This window comes from Bombus affinis, chromosome 11, assembly GCF_024516045.1.
Source record: "Bombus affinis isolate iyBomAffi1 chromosome 11, iyBomAffi1.2, whole genome shotgun sequence".
Classification (NCBI taxonomy): domain Eukaryota; kingdom Metazoa; phylum Arthropoda; class Insecta; order Hymenoptera; family Apidae; genus Bombus; species Bombus affinis.
Genome location: NC_066354.1, coordinates 461,843 through 473,485, shown reverse-complemented (window position 1 = coordinate 473,485; position 11,643 = coordinate 461,843). Strand labels below are relative to the sequence as shown.

The 11,643-nt window shown below is 34.6% G+C and overlaps 1 protein-coding gene across 1 annotated transcript; it reads right to left on the bottom strand.

Moving 5' to 3' along the window:
• Positions 1–2,925: 2,925 nt before the first annotated feature.
• On the bottom strand, positions 2,926–10,498 carry LOC126922060 (cytochrome P450 6B1-like). Its single transcript, XM_050734256.1, has 5 exons — positions 9,965–10,498; positions 7,382–7,904; positions 3,759–3,980; positions 3,308–3,559; positions 2,926–3,169 (listed from the first exon to the last, which is right to left on the bottom strand). Exons 1-5 carry the CDS (start codon positions 10,301–10,303, stop codon positions 2,994–2,996), a joined length of 1,512 nt encoding a protein of 503 aa, XP_050590213.1. The 5' UTR covers positions 10,304–10,498; the 3' UTR covers positions 2,926–2,993.
• Between the last annotated feature and the right edge of the window lie 1,145 nt (positions 10,499–11,643).

Here is an 11,643-nt window from a genome sequence, read left to right as displayed (position 1 = left end):
TGTATTGCTCATATCCGAAACCCACTTCACCGACAAAAACTACCTCAAAATACACGGCTACAACTTCTACCATATGCAACATCCCAGTGGAAGGCACACGGCGGCACCGTAATCATCATCAAATCCAGCATTAAGCACTACGAGCTTCCATCATTCCAGAAAGACTACCTTCAAGCCACAAGCGTAGCAATAGAAGACTGCCATGGTACAATCAACACCTCAGTAGTATACTGCCCTCCCAGACACTCGATTGCAAAAGAGAACTTCGACAGCCTATTGGACGCCATAGGCAATAGATTCATAGCTGGAGGGGACTATAACGCCAAACATACCCAATGGGGCAGCAGACTTGTCACAGCAAGAGGCAAAAACCTCCTGAAAAGCATAACCACCAACAATCTCAACTACCTCACCACATATGAACCCACATACTGGCCCACTGACACTAACAAAATCCCCGATTTACTCGACTTCTTCATAACCAAAAATATCTCGCCCAGATACGTCGAAATCAACTCCTCGACTGAACTCTCTTCCGACCACTCCCCCGTAATAGCAACAGTCGGTTCAGCAATAATCGAGAACCCACCTAATGGCCTTATTCACAACCAACTCACCCACTGGCACCTCTTTAGAGAAATCTTTAACCGCTCAACCTCTGCCTCATTCTCACTAAAAACAAAGACAGATATCGAAACTGCCACAGAATACCCAAACATGAGCATAATAAACGCCATCCGCTCCTCAACACCAACTAAGACCTCTATCAGTAAACACGAATATCCCCATTACATATTAAAAAAAATTACAGAAAAACGAAGAATAAGAAGAGTATGGCAAACCCATAGAACACCGGACGACAAACGCAAGCTAAACAACGCAACCAGGAAGTTAACCAAAATCATTAAAAAATTCAAAAATGACTGTTTCCAGAAGTACCTCGTCAATTTGTCCCCCTCTGCCGACTCCAACTACTCACTATGGAAGGCTCCCAGGAAACTCATGCGTCCCCCGCAAATAATCCCACCAATTCGCTGTCCGCAAGGCGGATGGACACGAAGCCTTATAGAAAAAGCCAACCTCTTCGCCAACTACCTATCCAACATTTTTAAACCACATTCCTCCAATACCGCTCCGGAAATAACAGAATACCTGCATTCTCCCTTCCAAATGTCTCTCCCCATTAAACCTTTCACCTCTCTAGAGGTTAATGAATTAATCCATCGTCTGAACCCTAGGAAAGCACCGGGACATGATCAAATAAGTAACAAAGCAATCAAGGAACTACCAGCAAAAGGGATTGCACTCATTTCTTCAATCTTCAACGCAATTCTTCGCCTTGAATACTATCCCAAAACGTGGAAAACGTCACAAATTACGCTCATCCCTAAACCCGGAAAACAAATACACGAAATAGCTCCTATCGCCCAATTAGTCTTCTACCCACTTTGTCAAAACTATTCGAAAAGTTGCTAACGAATGGACTCCTTCCACTAATAGAGGATCTGAAAACTCTGCCAGATCATCAATTCGGCTTTCGGAAGCAGCGTTCCACAATAGAGCAAATCCACCGAATGACACACAATATCAGCCAAACCCTTGAAAAGAAAAAATACTGCTCAGCGGTATTCCTTGATATTCAACAGGTATTCGACAAAGTATGGCATGAAGGGCTTCTTTACAAACTTAAAAAAGTCCTACCACACGCTTACTACTCCATCCTAAAGTCCTACCTAACCAGTAGGCAATTCATAGTTAAATACGCAGACGCCATTACCACAATTTTCCCAATAGAAGTGGGCATACCCCAAGGCAGTGTCCTCGGGCCCCTTCTATTCTCCATCTACACTGCCGACTTACCAATATCAACAGAAATAACTAAAGCGACATTTTCTGACGACACAGCGCTATTAGCTTCCCACGTAGACCAAATAATTGCTTCATCCACCCTCCACCGAATTCTCGACTCTATGAAAAAGTGGTTTCATAAATGGGGCTTCAAAAGTAATGAAAATAAATCCACAAACCCTCATGCCACGAAAACAAACCTTTTCTCAGGTGACAATTAACAATATAGCAATTCCTAACAAGGACACAATCAGATATCTGGACATGACTCTGGGCAGGAGATTAACATGGATGCAGCACATCATAGACAAATGTAAGCAACTCAAGGATAAACTTAAAAAATTCGACTGGCTCACTGGCCGACGCTCCAACTTAAGCATGCAGAACAAAATTACACTGTATAAGACCATAATAAAACCTGTCTGGACCTACGGAATCCAACCATGGGGAACAGGAAGTGATTCCAACATTGAGATACTTCAACGCTTCCAATCGAAAACGCTAAGATCCCTAATAAATGCACCCTGATATGTTACCAACGAAGCAATACATCACGACCTCAAGATACCCACAGTCAAAGAAGAAATAACAAATTATAGCAATAGATATAGCAAAAGAGTCAACAAACATCGGAATTATTAATAAATTATATTATTACTGAATTACTAAATTACTAAAATACTTTACTAAATTACTAAATTACTAAATTACCCCTAATTACTAAATTACTTAATACGTCGGACCAGATCCGCAGGCTTAAAAAAACACTATCCGTTAGACCTAAGCACAAGATTCAACTAGATATTTTCTAATAAGTAATATTTACTTATTCATAATATTATTATTTATGAATTATACCTATCTATAATAAGTTGATAAGTTTATTAACTTATTATAAATAATTAGCCATGTCACTGCGTCACGCCAGAGAAATCTACTAAAAATTCTCAATGCGAGAATTGATTGTAAAATACTTGTAAATAAAAAAAGATACGTTACTATTCAGTCAACTTGTCAATATATAGTAAAAGAATTATAAATATACAGAGCAAAGAAGGAAAAGAAAGAAATATAGAATATAATAATAATTGCTGCTATTTAGTAGTTATTAAAATATGTTAGAAATGAAATAATCATAATCGCTTTTATGCTGTTGCAACCTTCGACATTTTCAGGTATATTCCATCAGCGGGTTGGAGAAGGAACAATGGTCTCTTATCAGGTTTATATACTTTGCGAGTCTTCTCACATACTTCGACCTTGAATTTCGACAAGATGGTGACCATTCCTACCTCCAACTGTTTCTTTGCCAATCGTATGCCTGAAAGAAATATTATTTGATATTGCTATTAAGATATTTGAAATTATTATTATTATTAAGATCACTTGAAAATTATTGATTTCAAAATTCATAATTTAGGAACATTTTATTAGTTTTCTTTATAAAAACGTTTCTTACCACTGCAGTGTCTTGGACCATCTCCAAATGGTAAGTGAGCCATTGCATGTCTGGTTTTAATATTTTCATCGGAAAATCTATCAGGATCGAACACTTCCGGATTTGGATAGATTTCTGCGTCTTTCTGAATTGCATAAACAGGTAGGAAGATTTGTTGACCCTTCGGTACGGTGACTTTTGTTCCTGAGAATGTGTAGGTTTCCATCGCTGTTCTTGACAGCCATTGGATTACTGGATACTTCCTTAAAGTTTCTATTAATAAATATATAGTAGTTAGGTATATTGAATACACTTGGCCATGAAAGATAATAATTTTTCAATTTTAGGTAGTAACTGGAAATTAAGAATTAAAAATTACGCATCAATGCATTAAAAAATAATTTCAAATGAATTAATAATAGATTCCATCATGAAATGACGTTTTAATGAAAACTGTAACAATTACATATACCTAGTAGGCACGCATTTAAATATTTCATTTCGCATATTCCGTCATAAGTGATTTCCCCATTATATTTCTTTAAGATACTTTGGATTTCCTCTCGGAGTTTGTCTTGAACTGTTTGGTTCCATGCAAGTTCGTACAAAGCGTTGCTGATCGTCAATGAGGAATTTCCGAAGCCAGCAAGGAAGAAAAGCTGAGCCTGAGATGCCAGGAACAAACTATCCGCTTCTGTAAATAATATAGTAACCGTATTTATTTGTTGAATTTATTTACAATGATGAAACCGGAAAATACGACTATTTAGAGTTATTTCTTAATCTAGTAATGTAATACAACTAAAACAACTAAATTGATACAACTAATCAATTTGCAATTCACAACTCACTACAATCGACAACTCGCAACTAACTAACTTTCCCCATCGAGTCATCCATTTATCACAGTTTTCGTACTCCCATCACATACACATGTTCCGCAGCCATCCATGACCAACGATAGTCACGTACGCCTTTTCCAAGTTCTTTTTTTTTTGTGCTTTACAATTTGTCCAGCTGAGCATTTAGTAAATTTTTCTAGCACTTTATTACTATATAACACGTGGATGGTTATCCCCAGCGGGATACCATTTTACAGTTTTTCTATTTCTTTAACAAGATCGGTGGAATGTTTTGTTCTTAGCCTTCTTTTGATATGGGTTTTGCACGTTTCAGCAGCCAGCTGGTTTGGATGTGTTACCGTTTTTTCCTTGTATTTTCTTGTGTACTTGCCGATTTCTTTTTTAACCGTTGGTATTTTTAGATCCTTGCGTATATCCTCGTTTCTGATATACCATAGGGCGTTGACTGTTGTTCTGAATATCTTCGATTGTAGCGACTGTAGTTTATTTATATGACTCATTACTGCTGTCACCCAGTGGTATTCCGTACGTTCAAATTGATTTTACTCTCGTTCTGTAAATTTTTAGTTTATTTTCCATGCTGAGTTTAGAGTTTCGACTAGTTAGCCAGTATATCGGTCTTCTTTTTATCCGTGTTTTGTCTATAATCGATTTAGTATGTTACTTGCATGTAAGTTGTGTGTCGAAATGGATTTAACTTGCCTTGTTTGTGTCATGAGCGTGTCATTCATTTGGATATTTGATGGTTTCCGTTTTGGTAGTGTAAATGTAATATGGTTACATTTACTGGGGTTTGCTTTCATTTCTTTATCTTACAACCATTTTTCTATCTTAGTGATATCCTCTTGTAGTAACGTGACTGCTGTTTCTGGATTAGTGTGCCTGACTAGTACAGTCGTATCGTCCACAAATATCAATATTTTGCCGTTGGTAGCTGTTGATATGTTGGCCCTGTATGGTGTATATAACATTGGTTCTAAGACGTTTCCTTGAGGTACACCTGCCTCGATGTCTTTAACTTCAAAATATATGTCCTTTATTTTTACTACAAAGGTTCTATTGCTTAGGTATGATTTGAGTAAGTGGTGGATTTGTTCAGGGAAATGTTTTTTGATTGTTTGTAAAAGGCTTTCATGGTTCACTTTGTCAAATGCTTTCTCGATGTCCATGAAGAGGGCTGTACAGTATTGTTTCTTTTCTATCGCTAGTAAAATTTCGTTGACGAGCCCGTGCATTTGCTCTGTCATGTTTGTGTTTGTTTCTGAATCCTAATTGGTGATGTGGTATTAATTTTGCTTTCACCATTGTTGGTTTTAGGCGATCGCATATTATTTTCTCTAGTATTTTCGAAAACACAGGAAGTAGTGATATTGGCCTGTATGATGCAGTTTGGTGTGGGTCTTTGCCTGGCTTAGGTAACATTATTATGATCTGTGCTAGCTTCCATAGATTAGAACAGTATTGTTGAATATTATTATGATTAAACGCAATGCTTTTGGAGGAAGGTTTTTCAAGATTTACCTTAATTTCTTGTGCTGTTGTATTAGGTATGGTGTAGTGCTTGTTAGTTGGAGTACTAATATTTTGCGCATCTTCGTCTGAATGGCATTTGGTTCTACTGTTGTTAATAATATGTGGAGTAAATGTGTTACAAAGGTGGTTGGAAAATTCTGCAGCTTGCTCTTTGTTGCTTCTAGTCCATGTATTGCCTGCTTTCTTGATTGCTGGGATTAGTTTTATTGGCTTCTTTATTTTGTTCGTGGCTTTCCATAAAGAATAGTTGGCATTCTCGTATGCAGAGAGTGTTTCTATGAATCTTGAGAAGTCGTTAATATTATGATCTTTTATTTCACTTTTTATTTCCTTTGCGAGTTTGTTTACATGTCTTTTGTTTTCACGTTTCCTCCATTTTGCTTTTGCTTTCTTTTTTTCTCTGATTTTGTCATGGACGTCTGTTGGAATTATTTTTATTTGCCTGTTGTTTGGTTTATAAATAGTAGTTGCCCATGCTGTTTCTTCTATAATTTCTGTCAATGTTGTTATTGCCTGTTCGATGTGTTCGGGTGTCTTTAGTGGAATATTGCAGTTGATTTTGCTCTCGATTAGTTCTTTAAATATTTACCATTTGATGGTTTTATTGCAAAGCGACTGTGGTTTGCTTGTTTATTCTATTATTATCGGTGTATGATCGGAGCTAAGCTCAAGGCTGGGTGTTATTTTTAATTTGTTCGCGTTTAGTCCCTTTAAAACTGCAAAATTAAGCAAATCAGGAGTTTTGTTTAGATCTGTCGGCCAATATGTTTTCCTGTGGACAATATGTTGGGATTACGTATTGTAACATATTTTTCTAGTCTTCTACTTCGAGGTGTGTTAATTCTTGAGCCCCATATCGTGTGCTTTGCATTGAAGTCTCCCGCTGCGATGTATTTGTCACCTAAGGATTAAAATTACTCTTCCCATTTTTGTAATGCCATTTTGTGTCGCGGTTGTGCATATACTACTGACGTTTGGAAGTAATTGCCATTAATTTGTATTTTAACGGTGGTTGCTTGAACGTGTTTCTGACTGATATAGCTATGTAAGTGGTGTTTAATATCGTTTCTTATTATCACTGTGGCCTCTCGATGTGCTCTTCTTAAGAAGGTGTCCTGAATTAGAATGTTCTAAAACAGCGTCTTTTTGTGCTTTTCTTTAGAAGAGAAAGAAAGAAACGAGGTTATTGAATTTAGAGGTATGGTTTTATAATATATTTAACGAATACAAAAAAATTTTTTTACAGTAAAAAAAATTATAACAGATTTCTAAGCCTATTTCATGGGCTGCAGTTTTCAAACGGCGTGAAAGATCTACCTTGTGCAATAAAAGCAGCTTTTATTCGATACAGTTCTGCATATGTTTAAAAACATTTTAAATCCTTATAAATAAAATAATAAGAAGTTTATGATATAAATATATTTCGCATCTTCTTTCTCTCCCTCCCTCTCACTCTCTCTCTCTCTCTCTCTCTCTTTCAATTTTTTCTTCTTCTTATAATTAATATTATGACACACTAATTCTAAACAGTAATATGTAAAAGATCATCAAAATTTAAAACTTAGTTTTTATTATATAATCTTCAGGTACTTCAAGTTATACTAGCACATAATAAAAAATCAATTTCTCATTTACTCTATACTTTACCATATTTATATGGATTCTGCATAAATAATTATGTACATATTTGCAAACTTACCTTTAAGGTTAATTTTCTCGGGGTGTTGTCTCAAATCTGCCAAAATATCGATAACATCATTTGTATGAACATTATTCTGAATTCTGTAATCCATAGCTTCTCTGGTGGCTGTTTCAAAGAAATTGATAACTTCATGATCAGTGAATAAGCGACCAAAAATTCTGAATAGGAATGGATATTCCCTCAATCTATCCGTGAGAAATTGTTCGATGTTTGTGTCAAGAGCTTTCTTTCCCATTTTACGAAACTGACAGTTCTCATCCGTTATAGCATTCGTCTGAATACTAAACGCGCAGGCAGCGATCACGTCAATGGTGAATTTCGCGGCAGTATCACGAAATTCAATCGGTTCGCCCTTTTCTGCTAATTTCTCTAGGTACTTATCATAACTGTTTGCACAGTCTGTCATCAAATGGAACATTTCCTTTAGCTTTCCTGACGAGAAGAAGGGTGAAAGTTTGATTCTTAGAGGTCTCCATCTTTCTGCTTCCAGTCTGAAGATTTGCTCAGATAATGGCTCGACCTGTAAAATTACAAGAATTTTACTTGTTTGTTATATGTGGTATGAAAGATAAGCCGGAAACAATATTAATACAATTATATAGGTTATAGTTAATATAAATAAATATATTATTATTCGACTATTCAGCGGCTACAATGCAGGTACCACAAGTAACGCGATTACGACAAGAATTAAAATGATTCTGGTATAATCGGAGATTCCCATTTGATACTATAAATTACAAAATATTATAGGTTGAATCAAAATCAAAATTATAGGTAAATCTTCGTTAATTTTTGCTAACAATAAGAAACATTTTGTACTTTTATAGATTTTGCACTTCTGTAAATAAACGATAAAATGTACCTATTATGGTTAAAGAAGATACTCTTACATAAGATATTGATATTTAGTTGATGTTATGTAATAGACGAACCAACATCATAACAATGTCGCAATTGATAAATTTCGTATAAGTAGATATGTTCGGTTCATCGTTATTGCAAGAATTTCAACAAGCGCACATATACAAAGGTTAATATCTACAAAGATATAGACTAGTATCTAATAAGGTCCAAAAACCTTGAGTTGTTGATAGCTTTAATTTAGATAATTTAATTTAGATTACGATAGATTAGTGAATACTTTGACAGAAATAATTATTTGCATTAAAGTTTTAAATAATTTCATTATACAACTTTGATATAAGTTTAGTAATTGTTTTAAATGACAAATAATGGTTTCAATTATAATATCTAACTGCTTCCGGTTTCTGGGTACATGTACTTGGATAATACTTTTTTACTATAAAGTAATAATAGGAAATTTATAATATAAATATATTTCGCATCTTTTTCTCTCCCTCCCTATATATATAAATGCTAATACGAATAATTGTTACAATAATGTATAACACCAACAATTTGTTAAAAATAATATAGTGAATGTGTATTCATTTGTGAATACTGAATTCTAAATTCAATGGTGGGAAATTTTTTCTCTTTGAAACTACTCTTTAATTTACGTATCTTTGCACATTACGTATGCAAATTACAAAAGTTGTTTATTCGTATCGTTAATATGAACAAACACATCGTTTGTTTTCACTTATACATCATTTCGTAGCAAAATATAGTAATAAGTATGTGGAATTTATAATTTATAACAAACTAATGTATCTAACAAATAAAGATTTGCTTAAAAACAGAATGTAAAAAATCATTATAGTCGCATTACTGACTATAAAGTACGAAATTTGCAATAAACGGGTCATAACAGATAAAGTATAATCACACGTAAACAAAAATATTGAACTTTTTACCTTCTTTACCAATAGCATATTTTTAAAAATAATAATGTATTTCTATTTGTGTGAGAAAGTTTATTTCATTTCTATCTAATTTAAAACAACGTGTACGCCAACTCATTCAAGCTGTGAATAAGTGATTCACACAATAATAATTGCAAGTGTTATAGCAATTGGACGCGATTTCTATCAATACAAGTATTGCAAAGCAAATAAATACCAATAAATATAAGAATAAAATACCTCAATATTTTAGCTAATAAAACTAATCAATTTTGGCAAAGATCGCGGAATAAAAGTACAGTCACGCCATGAAACCTCATATATCGAATTTATGATTTTCTTGCCTGTCCATAGGCTATTATTATTATGTAATTCAGCTCATATCTTAGTCTCTGTTTTTCATATGAATTAGAGCGATTGCAAGAAATAAGACCGGAAAAATTGGACAAAATATTGAAACAACAGAAGTTTCAAATACGGTTTTAATATTCCCAACTTTTGTCTTACTTTGGTTTGTTTTTCCAAAATTTGTTTCACCAGCTATCAAACATACTGTATATTTGACTATTTTTATTTGTTCATTCTGGAACTTTTAACAAAATTTATTTAATAGCTACAACAGCTTTATTAGAATGAGCAATTTTCCAATAAACCCAATTATAATATAGCATGTAAAATCTCAATTACTTCATAAGATGTATATATCAATTATCATAATAATTATAAAATTAATGATTTGTTTCAGTAAAACATAAAATGTTAATACATATACCTCTCGTACGGCGCCATGCGTTCTTTGAGCAAACTTGTTAAAATCTTTAATAAGAACATCCTTGATCAAATCCAGATCTCTTAAAACTAACAGCGGTTCGTGACCTCCGTAGACTCCAACCATCGGTTCATCTCTAAATTCATTGTAGGCTTTTTGGAAACAGTCCATAGTCGAATCCTTTCCCAGAAGCACATCCTTGAAATTACCCAAAAACGGAAGAGGCTTTGGTCCTTTAACACCACGTTTTCGCCAGTAGTTTAACTTTATCATAGAATAGTAATAAAGCAGGATGAATACAGTGACAATTAATCCAATGGTCTCTATCATTAGCCAAGACATGATGATTTTGTTAAATTCTAATTTTTATCAAGTTGGAAGAAATTTTGCACAAGCACAAAGTCGATTCCCGAAAGGAATCTACAAAATTAACTTTTTCCCAGTTACTATACTTTCTTTAATGTTTCACTGTCCTGGTCTATTCGACGAAGTACCGAAGAATGTGGATCTGCTAATATAATTTGCGTCTTAAATACACCCAAATGTCGAAGTTTATCGAAATGTACGATATGTCTGTCTAAAGATGTATTCTGAATTTCGATAGCCCTGCGCTGCGTCGTAAAAACGACGTTTCAGTATCTTTCTGCGATCACGATCCCCGCTATGTTGTCGTGCAGACGATACTTGCTATATTCCATGCAGAAACGCGATAAAACAATGTAATTGATAACGTGTCATTTGTTTTTGTTATGAATAACGTACTTCTGCGTCAAGTAAAAATCTGTATTTTATATTTTATTATGAATGACGCATTTTTATCGCATTTTGAAGTATCAAGTCGTAAACTGTATTTCGACCACGATACACTAAACACAATACAACTGATTTCTGTTATATATGTACAGGTATACATACTTGCTAATATTATAATTATCTATTTTTATTATAATCGTGGATTAAAATGATATAAGCAAGAAGATGCGAGTCGATTAAAAAGAAGACATCTAACAAAGATCACTGACTGAGTAATTTTATAGCTAAATATGTAATTGTTACAGATACCTATACCGTTACATTTTAATATTTTATTAGGTCATCCCATATGTTCGTGTTGACTTTTATGTATACATTTCATGTGTCGATTTATAAACATACGGCGATAAGGGACCAATGCACTTGAAAAATGGGAAGAAGTTGTACAACGAGAGGGGGATTACATTTTTTCATGAAACTGAGAGGTATGTAAACAATTTTAACATATATAACCGCTCGAAAAACGGAACGAACTTATGGGATGACCTAATATAATCTGTATTGTCATTTTTTGCACACGCTATATATATATGTCGGAGATGGAAAAACACCGGAACCTCTCCTTGGATTCTCGGAAATACCGTAATGTCGTAATTTGGATTAAACAAATGTCACCCCGATTGTTCGATATTTATGATAGTGAGCTCGGGCTCGAGGCGACAACCAGTCGCCGAACGTAGCCACGGTCAAGGGATGAACGTTTTATCTAACAAAGGCACAGAGTAACTCTATACCTCTCCTTAAAAGAAATAGTCGTAGCGACACGCGGCAGTAAATATTTCAATGGTTTCTGTCCCGTGGCTCGCCACACGCAGATTCTATACTCCGGGTAAGATGATCTCCAGATGTCAACATACCTCCGCAGTATA